General features: G+C 44.4%; 1 protein-coding gene across 1 annotated transcript in view; it reads right to left on the minus strand.

The window, feature by feature from the left end:
- Positions 1-2,633, minus strand: part of EPHA4 (EPH receptor A4) — a gene marked incomplete at its 3' end in the record, with an annotated part of 97,903 nt that extends 95,270 nt beyond the window's left edge. The window contains exons 1-2 of the mRNA XM_080349820.1: positions 1,889-2,633; positions 814-881 (exon numbers count right to left, since the gene is read on the minus strand). Coding sequence (XP_080205946.1) covers positions 814-881; positions 1,889-1,979 — 159 coding nt within the window. The 5' untranslated portion in view covers positions 1,980-2,633. The remainder of the gene's footprint in view (positions 1-813; positions 882-1,888) is intronic.
- Between the last annotated feature and the right edge of the window lie 11,952 nt (positions 2,634-14,585).

Genomic DNA, 14,585 nt, shown 5'->3' on the forward strand with positions numbered 1-14,585 from the left:
AATGCCAAGAGATCCCAGCAGCTCTGAAGTCCACCATTCTCAGGAGTTTCCCACAGAGGCCCTGGACACCCTGCAGGATGGGGCACAGGTGAGGAAGCAGCAAGGTGCCCATTCACTAACATAAAGCTAAACTAGTAGAGATATCTTGCCAGCAGCTCACTTAGCAAAGGGGTTCTAAGCCCCAGCGATGGATGTGTGAATTTCTTGATGTCATTACATCACCATCGAGCAGTGAATTCAAGCAATCTTCTCTTACAACTGTCTCTTTGAAAAGTACATAAAAAGAAACTCCAAGGAATTACCACCGGGCACGGGGTGCTTCAGTTTATCTGTTCAGAGACCAAAACAAATGATGTTTACACTCTGAAACAGGACAACTGGCCCGTCACACCAAAAGGTCTGTCTTGTATATTGATCCATATTCCTTCATCCAGAATGAGAACAGCAATTGCCCTGAACATCTCCCAGCTGAAACAGCTCATAGATACAATAATTACAGTCAAGAATGCCAATTCAGTTGCCAGATCACATTTCTTGCTGGTATTTCAGTTTTAAATAGGCATCTAAGCCCATGCCTCAACCAATCTCCTAATTCTGAAACCTCTTTTCTGCCCTTTTGGTTTCTACTTCTTCCATGACAGAACTATCCAAAGGGAGTATAGAGTTTCTCTAACAAAGAGTAATTCACTTGGTAAGCCAGGGAAGAAATCTGACCTCCTCACCACAATCAACAATAATCGAGCCATTAGGACTCTCTGAAAGTTACTAATCATCCCCTTTACCCTTTTGATCAGATAGCGGTTTAAAACTTACCCCTCCTTCCAGGGGACTTGCTATCCACCCCAGCTCTCCCTGAACTGATCTGGAATCCAGCAAGGTAACTGCAGAAAGGTACAAATAAAATAGATTAAATTCCAGCTGCCAAAAGGCAATATGAAAATAAATCATTTACCTGAGCGTTTCCATATGTGTGGAGCACGATCGCATCCACCTTCAACTTGAAATGAGATGTTATTTCCGACTGCGCCAATACCTTACATAATTCGAAACTCAGTTTTGGAGCTAAGGAATCGCACGCTCATTCCTCCGCGCGTTAAAGCCGCACAGAGGGCGCGGAGGTAACAGCGAACCCGCCGGCGTATCTGGCAGGCGGCACCGCAGGGCGCTCCCGCTTCACCGGCTGCCCGGGCAGGCAGCGCTCCGCAGCGCTGGGGACGCGGCGTGTCCCGCCGGCTGCTGCCGCCGCGTGTCCCGCCGGCTGCTGCCGCCGCAGCCGCACGTTAGCGATGAGTGGGAAACTGCTACTTGTCGGGAGTCGCCCGGTCCCGGCCGGGAGCGGGGCCGGGCACCGAGACACCTCGCGGGGGACTCCCCGACGGGACCGGCGCTTCCCGCCCGCCCGGCTGCACCGCGGGACGGCCGCGGGCTTCCCCCGCCGAACCGTCCCACGGGACGGGCTTCAGCACGGCCCCGGGGAACGGCGCGGAGCCGCCGAGAGCTCCCGGGAGAACCGGTTTAATGAGCCGTCCTCCCGGCCCAGGGACGCCCCGGCGCCGCTGGCGGGAGCGCTGCAGCCCCGCGGGCCGGCCCGAGCGAGGGGACCGGCGGTGGCGCGGGGGGACGCGCGGGGAAGGCGGGGGCCGCTCCGCCCCGCGACACCTGTGCTGCCGCTGCGGGCGGCCCCCCAGAGCGCCGCTCGGGCCGGGCAGCGGCTGCCGGACGCCCGGGCACCGGCCGGGGCAGCGCGGTGCCGGCGCCGAGAGGAGAAGCGGCTGCCGAGGGGAGAAGCGACGAGGCACCGTCGGGCGCCCGCGGACACCGAACTTTTCCCCCGGCGCCCCGTCAAGGGAGCGCGGAGCCCGACCACGGGACGAGCGCGGCGCCTCACCTTCGTTGGCGGGATAGACCCGGGAGCCGGTGACGGCCCCGCAGACACCGACGAGGAGCGGGAGGAGGGCGCAGAACGGGACCCCGGCCATGCCGCCGCCGCTCCGGCCGCTCTATCCCAGTGGAATAACTGCCTACATGGGGCGCGCGGCGGGCGATAGACATTGCCAAGGGGGCGGGGCGCCGCCTGCCCGTCATACACCTCCGCCAATCGTCGCTCGCCCCGCGCCGTGCGCCCCGCCCCTGCCGCCCGGCGGCGCGGAGCTGGGAGCGGGGCCGGCGCGGCGGCCTGCGGCGGGGGGCTGGAGGGGCCGCGGGGCCTCGGGCTAGCACACCATAGCGAGCCGCCGCGGTCCCGCCGGGAGGAGGACGCTCCTAGGGGGTCTTCAACATCAACAGCGTCCGAACACACAAAAAATAACAGAAAAGGAAAAAGAGAAAAAGTTAAAAAAAAAAGAAAAGCGGCTTAGGAACAGCCCTCCCGCTCTCCCCCGGTGCCGCGGAGCGGCGGGAGAAGCCGCAGGCGGGCCCGCAGACGGACCTTCCCCGCACCGAGCCCGGGCGGCCCCAGACCCCGGGAGCCTCCCGCCGCCAGCCACCGTTGAGCAACAGCGCCACCTGGCGGGGACCACGCGCCCCCCGGTGCCCGGGTGTGGGAGGTGCTGCGCTGCGCGGCCGCGGGCGCCGCCGGGCAGTGACTTTGTCATCAGCGCTGTGGGAGAAGCGACAGCGCAGCCCGACCCGCAGCAGCTCCCGACGAAGCTTCCTCGGCCACAGCGGCAGAGGACGAGCCCCTCGTTTACTACCAAGGTGCAAATCGTTAATGCTTTTATGCACAAGGACAGCGGCCGGGGGGTGGTTTAGAAAAAAGCCACGGTTCGGAGTGACTCCCTCCGAACTCTGAGACCCATAAGGACGCTCATGCACACTGCCCTATTCCACACCTATAAACGGAACATATACACAGGAACATCCCCACGATTCAAAGCAGCTGTGCCCCGAATAGCACCATCTTTAGCTGATGTCTTTAAAGCAGCGCAAAGGATGTTAATTTTGACAAGAAGCATGAGGTTGCATCCTTGCTTTGCTTTGAACGCTTTCACTATGAGACTTAACGGAACAAACAAACGAAACACCCTACATGCATATTTACAATAAATCCATAGTTTTCTAAAAGTCCGCTAAGCCTTCGATGCGCCAGGCAGTGTCAGCGTGGCAAACACCGTCCTTAAACAGCCCGTATTAACAAAGCTACCTCCAGGCCTGCCTGTCAGCGGCCGCCTCCCAAAGCAGCCCGGAGGGAGCCGGGGGGTGACCGAGCTCCGGTGAGACACTTGCCGCCGTCCCCCAAACGCTGCCGGGCCATTCGGCAACGATGCGGGAAACACCCTGCGTTGCTTTGGCTTCGAAAAGCTTCACAAACGCCAGTTCGTGGGGCGCCTCCTGCTCCCGGGCACTGAAACCTCCTGTGGTTTTCACTGGAGACACTTGGTGGTGGCGCTGCCTCAGTTTCCCCCAGCTGAGCAGGGCGGTAATAAACTCATTCACCTGTGGCTGCAGCTCCTTCTGTTCCTGCACCTGGGCACGGTGTCCCTCGGCTGGGGACAAAAGCCTGCGACAGCAAACCCGGCAGCGGTGCGTGTGCCTGGGCAGCCGCAGCATCACTCCCTGCGCAGGACACAAATCCTGCCTGGCCACTGCATCCCAACAACAGCCCAGCTGCAGAGAATCGCACCCAAACTCTCTCTAGAATTTTCTTCTGCCTGGGGTAAAACGAATTTTTGCCGTATTAACTTCAGTTTAAATGCAGAACCCCTGTAGAAGCCCGATTTTTAAAAGTATATTTTAAGTATATTTTAAAGTTTGACTATCAGTTTCATGCAACAGGAAACTGCCTCTCGTGAATCAGTTGTTTTCTCTTTAAATCACTCTACTTTTTCCAAAATTCAACTATCTGTAAAACATCATACTGACAAACACAGTTTTACTAGTACTTCTTTGCTTCAAAATATAGAGTATCTTTCACCTGATTTAATTTTAGGTCAAGATCTAGATAGGATACCTTTTGTTTGTTTGTAAAATAGCTTTAAAAGCTTTATTAACACAATATTTCCAATGAGGTTTCTGTAGTCTGAGGCTCAGATTGTTTTCCTTTGCCTTGAACATATATTTTGGAGCACCCACTGGCAGAACCTTGGAGATTACTCTGCAAAGATAGCTGGTGTATTTTTCTCTTTCTGTTGCAAATAAATCTTCTAAGCGGCTGCTTGGATAATGGGAGTTAGAAAACAGTGTAGCGCAGTCAATGCAACTGTTAAAACTTGTACTTCCTGACTTTAACTATCTACAAGAATCCTTGGCCTAATGAGGAGGAAGAAAAGGATTAGTTCCTTTTTTATTATTTACACAAAAATACAAGTAGTCCTCAATTAAAGAAATCTGAGTGTTCTTGTTTTCACATCTTTGATGTATCTGACAGATATACTGTAATTCAGGACAAACTTCATGAGAAAAGTGGAGCATCAAAATATCTTGGTTTTTTAACTGAAGTTATTTTTGTCTCAATGCCAGAAAAGTCACTTATTAAAAAAAAATAAATACTTTGAAACCTTCAAAATATTTTTATTATATTAATGCAATTTTAATTTGTTAAAAAAAATCACATAAAATAAACACACACTGTCAAAAGGGCCTGCAAATGTCATAAACTAAAATGTTCACAATTCTACCAAATCCACTACATTTTTGCTTTAATAAAGCGTTTTTTTAAGAAGTCTTGCCAAAATAATCACAATTTCCTTACTTTGTGTCATTTCAACGGGTCATAAAAGCCCAGCTTGGTTTTAACAGATGTCATCGATACTTGGACTAAATTCTTTTCTCAGCTTCAGCAAGGGACTCCACGTTACAACAAAGTACCTGACATCAAAAATTATTCCTTGAAATTTTGTTACAGCTGTTGGATTTGTTACATTTTTCTTAACTGCCTATTAACTGAGCAGCCTGCGCTGCTGCCAACCTGCCGGCTTATATTATTGTAACTCACTATCAGGAGCGATTCAGCTTTGATGGAAAATAATCATGTTTGCAGCATAATCAAGTTTACACCATTTAGATGGTCAATTTAATACAACTCAAAAAAACACCGGCAATGTCTCTTATATTTGTCTCAGATCTTGTATTTGTCTCAGCTCCTTAGTGAAACTATATTCACTTGCAGCACACACTGCAATAATTATGACAATGTGTTAAACGTTTGATCCTGTCTGTTTCATAGAGGTCAACCCCAGAATTATTTAGGGAGCTGTTTATAGGACTTGAATGGTATAGACAAACAGGTACATGAACACACAAACACAGAATTTTTGAGAAACTGTAAATCATCTTGAAATGTAACAACCGAAAGTCTGTTGTATTTTCCACTAATTTACAGTTTGGTTTCCTCTTATTTTAAAACTCCAAGGAAATACGTCAATATCCAAATAGTTGAGCATTGGTACACATGATTTGTCTTGGATGCATTTCTGGTAGTAATATAATTTCTAATGGAGTACTCTGAACAGATATTAAGTGTCTCTTACAGAAACAAACACTTATATACATATATATGTATATGCTTTACATTTTCTACAATCATAAACACAACATTCATAAGCTAAGTATATTATAGCCCCCAAAAGGGCTGTGATTTTGGATGAACATTCTGTTCTATTTTTACTTTATCTTTTCATTCTCCATTTTTCTATGTCCACCTACTCGTGCTCGTCCATCTCCCCAGAAGCTTTTTGCTGTCAGTCAAGTGACAACATCAGTAAGAAGCTCTGTGTGCTCATGGGCCTCCTGAGGCCCAGCACTACATTTAGATGGAAGAAGGAAAAAAAAAGGCAAGCAGGGGGGAGGATGCACAAGCTCTTCCTTTAGTATGTAATTCCACAGCCTGCAGGAAAAAATTCACCCAGCTCCTCTGAAAGCCTTTTTGCACAGAAATGTAACCCTGCTTACTCCACTCCCACACAACTTCCACACTACTCAGCTATTTGCAAATGAGTGTAAAATAACCCCAGGAAGTTTGACACACACACACACACATACACACACAGACCCTCATTGTCCAAGGCAATAATGCCCCAAAGGTTCACCTTATCAGGCCTGGCACCAGAGACTGACTGCTGCTCCCTCCCAGTGCAAGTGCTCAGATGTGCCTGGCCTTTCCCTCCCTGGATTCACTGATTCTTGATGGACCTGTGAGTATTAAACATTTACCAATCAATTACTTGACAAAATTCATTGTTAGCTATTTGAGAGTAACAGGTTTTTATTTGATATGAGTAAGATTTCGTTCCTTAGCTCACATTTACGTTAGCTGAAGTTGCAGTCTGCACTACAAATACCTAGAGTGGGCAAACATCTACATGAAGGTAATAAGCATTTCTATAAACGTCATCCTGGCAGAATGATTCTGTTTCAGCTGGGATTAGCAGGAGTTTTGCTGCTGACCTCAATAAGAAAAGGGTCAAGTTTATAGCTCATTTTCAAATCCACTCTGCAAAAAAATGAGCTTCAGGTACTGCAGGTTATTTACACTTTGTTTTCTTCATCATGATCATCATCACAGCAGTCTCCTGTTTATTAACACCTCGATGCTGATTACAGGACCTGAGACTGTGTCTTTATTCAGACCAGGCGCATGTGGTGGCTTGACAACATACAGACAGGCAGATGCATAGATTTTTTGCCTTTTCTAACCAACAGCGCTAAGGAAACTAGATAATCGTAAGTGAAATGTAACCGGATTTTAATGACAACTAAATGACAAGTAGTACCTTTTATTACATTGCTCCTGACAATATAGCTCAAATCTCATAGTTAGTCTAAAATTTATAATATACTATTATCAAGTCCCAGAAAGGAAATCCTATTACCAAAACTATTTACAAAGCTAGGAGTGTTTACAATGCAGTTTCTGCTTCCTCAAATAAACAAACATTGAAAGGCACTAGCAAAAGGTAAAATCTGAAAGGCTGTACAGACAGAGCAAAGAAAGGAGAAATAAATGCACCAGGATTTCAAACCAGGTGTTACCGCTTTTCACCCAACAAGCAGATCCAATGTAATAAATAGCAGTGCCCACCTCTGCAATGTAGGTGTGAGCTGAGCTCATCGTGGCTCTCCGCTGCCTCCAGAGCAGGAGCAAGCAGCAACCTGCAGGGTTTTTCATGTAAAAGTGTGAGCAATAAACCAGTGCAAATAACTGTATAGGGCTGCAGGTTGTTTGTAGTGCTAGCACAGATGCTTGGCAACGCAGGGAGGAATGTGCCAGCCTATGCTTCACTGAAAGGTTATTTAAAGCTGTGGAGGTTAACAGATACCTTAATTATTACAAACTGCTTTCGAATATCATTGGCTTTGTACTGCCATTCCTCAGCAGCTGTGCATTTTACTCATCCACTGTCATTTGGGAGTAGCATCAGCTCCCAGAAAGCAGCAGTTGGTGGGATGAAGATGTAGGACCGGCCCGCGGGAGGGTGGCTGATGGGCAGCGGGGCGGCTGCGGCCGAGAGGGGCACCCGGTCCCCTTGGAGCGGCTGCCAGAGCCAGCCCGGGAACCGCGGAACGGGCGGCAGCCAGCAGCCCCCCACTGCCAGCAGCCACGGGGAACCCGGCCGCGGCCATTCAGAGCAACCTCCCTACAACTGGGAGGGTGTAAGCACAGAGAATTGCAAACCGCATCCAGATTTCTTTAAAAACACACACCCATTTTTCAGCAGTGGGGAAAAGCAAAATATTTAGACAGACAGACTTATTTTTCTGCTTTTAAGAATATGGTCACAGTTTAAAATTTCTGAATTAAATTCTGGTCTATACTACGGTAAAGTTGAATTTTAGTACCAGCTGAGCTACTGAGCTTTAATAGGTAGGCAAAATTTGGCCCTTCATGTGAAACAGAATAAATCTAAAATTAATATAAGTGGAAAAAATATTTCCCAGATTTGTTTTCATACTGAAATTTTAGGTTTTCTGCCATAATTTACTGCAGGTTGTTTTGTTTTTTGTTTTATTTTGGTTTGTTTGTTTGTTTAGTTTTTAGGGTTTGTTGTTGTTGTTTTTTAATTTAAGATACAGCATTACTTTTATTACACCATTAAATGCTCAGTATAAATAAAGATAACTTTTGTGAAAAGTCTCTGAATTGTCTTTTTGGTAACATAATGACAAGAACAGTGTCAGAGCTCTAATTCATTTTTATTCTGTGTGTTCAGAGATAGCGATCTTTTCAGAGGTTATTTATGCAACGATGGTACCAATCAAACTGCACCAGAGACAGGTTCCCTACAGAGCACTGAAGATTTCTGGCACTTCTAATAGAGTGTAAATCCTAATTAACAGATTAAACCATCCTATCCTAGATAGTCCACCCATTATTATGAACAAAATGTTTGCAGCCATATAGAAGAAAACTATTTGTGTTTAAAGTAGGAAACAAAACCAGCCTCTCCTTTTTTAGCAGTAGGGCAGAGGTAGCCTCTTTGTCTTGATCATTAAATTAAAAATCCTTGCTTTTCATTCTAAAAAAGTAGAAAGCTTTTGTGCATTTTTCCCTGTGCATGCAGACATGACTGATACATTCACAGGACAGGAGAAATATTAAAACTGGTAATTTAAATCTGGGAGAAGGGCTCTGCTCCAGGTTCTGCACAGCCTTGCTTAGGGACTTTAAGCAGCCACTGCAGCAAAACTTTTGAAGTTGGGTGTAGATGATTACCTTAAATGCCCACCTTCAAACAGCAATGTTAAATAAATATCAAATTGGAGAGATCTGTAGGCATCCCACGCCTATTGCTCCATTTTTGCCAAGAATATGGAGGTGTACAGTTTCATTCGGTAACATCTATAAGGCACTGTGGGACTTCATGTCTATAGACTGGCCAGCTTTAAAGTAATAACGATGAGGTCACCTCAGAATCTGAAGCCTTGCCTGTGTTTCTCTGTCCTGATTTCAGAGAAGCTATAGATACCAAGAACAGCTGTTTATTATCTAAGAAATTATTTGTCCTACTTCAGGGGAACAACTAGCTGGGGAAAGTGAGCATATGCATACCTGTGTTTTCTAGCTCAGTATTTGCACTGGTTTTATAGCAGAATATTGCAAATTCTGGATTAGCTTCATCTAAGCAAAACAGTAGGCACAGAAATGAAAACCTGTAAGAAGGACAATGGAAAAAGAGCCACTACTTTTATGTCACAAAAATGGCAGCTATTGCTTTCCTCAGGACTGTCGCTGGCCATGGAAGTGTTCAGAGAATAGGTATAAGGGTTCGTTGTGCCAGGCAACACTGCCACTGTATTTCCTTGTTCTCTTCTTATTTATACCCATCTGCTGGGTCTTTTCATGTACTGAGAGATTCTTGTATCCCTTCTAGCACAACCAGATCTCAAATCCACTCTCAGGGATCAGAGCATCACTGTAGCACTAGAACAAAAGATGTGGGCAGGTCTGTACCTGCATCCTGTGTTATACAGGCATGAACCTCATATTGAGATTTTTTTTTAAACTAGTGACATATAAATTACCTCCTTTTATTTCATACAGTGATGGCAGCAACAAAAAATTTTTCTTTGGTTGCATCCACTCTTTGTCAAATCCCATTCTCCTTTAAGTTTTCCTTTAGCAATAACCATCTCATTCCTTTAATGGAAGTCAGCCTCGTACCTTGGATATATTTTCTCGTACACAGGTCCATAACAGCAGTAAAGAGCAGGAACACATCTCTCTGAATTCTACCTTAAGGCAAGGTTTCCATTAGAAATGACTCATTGGTATTGCTTTACTGAGACAGTCAATTGTAAGACTTTCCTAACACGTATGCAGCTGATATTTGCAACAGCATTTATTTCCCAAACACTTCCTCTTGCAGTATCCTGAGGTAAACAGCAAAAATATTACATTCGGGGAGAATCGTGCAACCACTACAGCTTTTATGGGGACAAAAATGCCACCTTACCCTGCCCATCACCATTACTAATCTTTATTCACATTACCGCACTGGCCACAGTTTCTAATGCAGACTAAAATTAGTAATGTAATACTTGCTTACCCTACTCAAACAATGGGTTCGGTTCTAGAGAAGAGTGTGACTATTTACCTTGACCCATTGCAATCCCTTGGCCCCCATTTTAAGGGCTTGCACAGTAACAGGAAAACAGAAAAGAGCCATTTGTAGTGTGCTGGAAACAAAAGGAAAGGATTACTGGTCATTTTTTTGTCCACTCCCTTCTGCACAAAGGGAGCATGCATAGTAAATTTTATGTTTTTTCTTGCCTTGATTACTATCTGAAACGTTCATCAAAATATATCTTTGGGAGAGATGAAAGTAAAAGACAATGTAGATTTGTTTGAATTTTCCCCACCATTCCAAAACATCCAAAAACGCCAGCAAGACACTCAAATAAAGAGCTGCAAAAGTAAAACAGATTTCCAGTGGTGACATCTGTTAGTATAAGGGTTGTTCAAACATCTCTGGAGTTTTCCAAAGAAATGCCAGGATGGCTTCCTACCAAAAGTCAGCTCAGTCTAATATCCTCCTTGGCTAAATCTACATACAAACTGTATTTCTATATTTTGTTGGCACTAAGAAACCCACATACTTGTCTTGACATGGAAATAAAAAGAGATTCACAGGGAATTTAAAAACATGTATACTGGAGAACCAGTTTAAACTGACCTTGGGATTAGAGAAATACATTTTTATGAAGGTTAACACAATTGTCAGTGCACAGTAGAGTAAAAAATACACTTCTGCTGAAAGCAACTTTATCATTTAGCAGAAGACAGTTTCAATTTAAGAGGATACCAGTGTCTATAAAGGAACAATTTCTGTCTGTTTTGGATAGAATGATTTGTTTTACCTATGAACTCAAACACGCGTGCAAGCATGTACAAAACCTGAATAAACGTGCTGCCAGGCACACAGATGAAAGAAAACCCCAGAAGGACTCACCAGAAACTGTGCTGTAAACAGAAACAGAGGCCATAAAGCTACTCCAAAGTTGTTCCCAGCCACATCATTCTCCATTTTGCTCATACCTCTCAGGTGGCCTTTGCAGACCACCAACAAATTCAGCCTTGTAGAGAGCGTTATATACAAGTCATGGGTATTATTCCCCATTTGTATTAGTTTAAGAAGCCACTTCACACCAGTGGAATTGCACCAGTAATGACGTGAGATTTAACACCAGCAGCCCCACGCCCCACATGGAAATACTGTGATGGTTTCATTAGGCTGGGAATTTCCTAGACCCCATAAACCAATGAATAAACTTCAACTGAGGATTGCAACAATATTTCTAGCATTGAGAATGAGTCTATTAGAACCTGACATTTCCAAAGCTTAAGCACAGTTATCAAGAAACCTAGTTAGCTAGGAAGATTTACCAATACATCAATGAAATTAAATAAAAGAAGATAGCATTTACCCTGATTCTGACACGTGATGTTTGTGAATGATAATGATTTTTTCCCCTTTAATTAAAATTCACTTTAAAGTGTCCTGTAAATAAAACATTGCTTAAAATCCAGCATCTCCTTAAGAGTCTATCACTCACATGAAGCTTTCAGAAACAATCATTGCAACTTAAAAGGCACTACAGGATATTTAGACTAGAGTTATCTCACAACATGTTAGCTGGCTGCTTTGTTATTTGAGCTCTAAATGTTAAACACGTGGAAGCAACATAAAAGGATCTTCCCTGTAAAACACATTTTCCAAATTCTCTCTATCTGTTATTTAGAACCCCATAAAGATCTGTGTGTGTCTACCCATCTGCAGCCACATTTATTTTTACATGTTTTTGAGTGCATATCTCTCAGTGTCATAAGGTCTTCATAAATAAATCAACCTACTTAGATCTGCATGCTTTGAATAACAAGTCAGCCACCAAACCAGCAGATGGATACATTTTTAATTAGGTAAGCAGTCAATGCCTTTTGGTTTGAAAACTCTCTTGTTTCTCTTAAAAAGACGGAGAGTAACGAAATTAAATCCAAAATTGCAGTGGGACAACATAGTGGTTTTAATCTGCATGTAGCTGCAAATCAGCTTAGAGCCCAGCCTGTGTGACAACTTGAACGAACACAATATTTTATATCAAGCAAACCTCAAAGTGAAATATTTAAGGATCTTGTAAGAATACGTTGTAAACAATATGTATTTTTCAATAACACATGTGGTTGCTTATGCAGTCTTCTCACTTGAGCAAGACTCTCTGATCTTAATTCATTTACTGTGTTGCCTTTGCAATCTCTCAAGCAAAATATTTTTAAGCAGCAACTTTTAATTTACATAATCAGACATACTTTCCTGTATAACATGGAAGAAACTCAGAATTAACAGCATCTTGTACTGCTTAAATAATCCATGAAAAGAAACTTTAGCAGTTCCAATTAACTTCTTCCCACAAACAGGTTTTCAGTTTTGGACTTAGAACAAAGTTTAGCCTGACAGATACATGTCTTATCCGTACCAAGCTTTCCACTTTTCTCTGAACTTCCCCAGCTCCAGAAAGTCCAGGTAAATACTTCGGATCACCCCAGCCCTGGGAGGAAGGCTGGACCGTGCCAGGGAGCCCCAGAGGAGACCTCCATCTGCCGAGGACTTCCAGGGCACCTTGCTGCCCGCAGGGAATGGGTGACCCTGGAGCCAGCTCTGCCATGGTCCCTGCCTCGCCTCTCCTTGATGCATTTTCCCTGCTGGCACCAAAACAAGGCCCTTTGTGCCCATTTAATTCTTTTCCTGTAGGAGTCTGAAAGTTTTCCTGTGGTTTCCAAAGGGGTGTCCTCTCACTCTTCTGAACTAATGAAACAATTCAGATGGCTGCAGCAGCCGTTGCTGCCCATCACGTCTCTTCCCCAGCTGCTGCAATGGGCTGTGGCTTCGTGAGGTGAGGGGACACATGGCGGCAGCTCCGACTGCCCAAGAATGCTGGCAGTCCCACTCCAAGACAGAGGAATGCCCACGAGGCAGCATTATCTAACAGAAAATTAAGATTATCCCAGCGTGACCAAGTAGTCCAGAAGTCCTTTGAATAAAGAGGCTTCTCTGGCATTCGGTGAGCCGTGGCTTCTCTAGGGGCAATTGCTTGCCTTCTGCTCAGCTGAAGCTACCAGTGCACCACACCTGGTGTGCATGTTGTCCCCAGTTTGCAGCTTTTCCACACACAATGCCCCAAAATTGTCAAAAGAATTTGAATGCCCAATATGAGGGTCTTTTGTCGCTACTGAGGTGACAAAATATAAATTTTTTTTTGTAACCTTATTTAGTTTTATGGTCACAAAAAAAAAATTCACAGAGTAGAGAAAAACTCCAGACATAAAATCTGATACTTAAACAAAATAACTTTAAAATAAATGGACCAGATTTAATCCTTGATGTCACTTCCTTGGATTTCATGATACAACACCTGAGGTGATTTTTTTCCATTTTACTTCAGCAGGCTCTTTTTCCTACATATGCTTATGGTAAAATAATAACCAAGTTTTCCACATGTTAAATAATAAAATTTAGTTGTATCATTTCTTGCTATTCCTTCATAGTTGTTTTCAGTTGACTAAACGGAAAATACTATATCTCTAGAGCTGACTGGAAAAGAAATAAAGGTCTGACTCTCATCTCTCTTTTATGGGGTTTGTGCTGATGTAATTGTATGGATTTCAAGGAAATTGCTTCAGATTTGTGCCATTAGTTAGATCAGAATGTAGATGTCAGTGCACCCTGAAAATACCCAGCTCTGCTAAAAGGTTCAGGACTACTCTCAGAGTTTTACATCCTGAAGTCTAATTGCACTGTGTAAAATAACATTTATTAAAGATCAGATATGAAGCATAAAGATGGCAATTATTTGAAACTTTAGGATATAATATTTGCCCACTGGTCTACATGGGCCATTATGCTTAAAAATGTAGTAGTACAGGAAATAAAATTTCTCTTACACGTAGTAAGACTTTATATCCTTATTTGAAATGAAAATAATGTAACATGGGGAATATTAGTAGGGCACGCTAAAGCCAACTTGTATTGTTTAGAAATTCTTTCTAGCTGATAGTTACTGTCCTGTGCTACAATTTTCCTCGTGCCTGGTTTGAGATATGTGTTGTAGCTTGCAGTCGAGAGGGAAGGAAAATGCTGTAATTTTGCAGTTGCCGCTGATGAGAATTCACCCACTCATTTTAAAAAAGCAGAAAATTACAGTGCGCTGTATGCAATACCCTAGTGCACCCCAAGACTCTGCTCCTATGTACACCAGCAGTGCTGAAGAGCTGGAGCGCAGGTCTCAGAGCTCTGCAGACTGGAAGGCAGAGGAAGGGGGCAGAGACACTGTGCCCATTGGCAGTTCAGGGTGTGTGAGGGCTGAAAACGTCCTTGTTTTATTTCGGCTCTAGGTTGGCAGACTACAGCTCAGTTTGACAAGATGAAGGATAACGTAGCTTGAGTCATTTGCATTCAGGCATTCCTATACCGGGGTTTGGAGCCTTGTGCTTAGACTGCCCTGCAGACCATTGATACAGCACCACTCCAACTTGGAGGATCAGACCCCATCAGACAACCATCACAGTCAAAGCTTAACTATTTGGGACACTTTCATGGTAGGAGCTCTGCAGCCAGTAGCTCGTGTTTCACTTTATAGGCAACAGCAGTAAGACA

Source organism: Nesoenas mayeri, assembly GCF_963082525.1.
Source record: "Nesoenas mayeri genome assembly, chromosome: 9".
NCBI lineage: Eukaryota > Metazoa > Chordata > Aves > Columbiformes > Columbidae > Nesoenas > Nesoenas mayeri.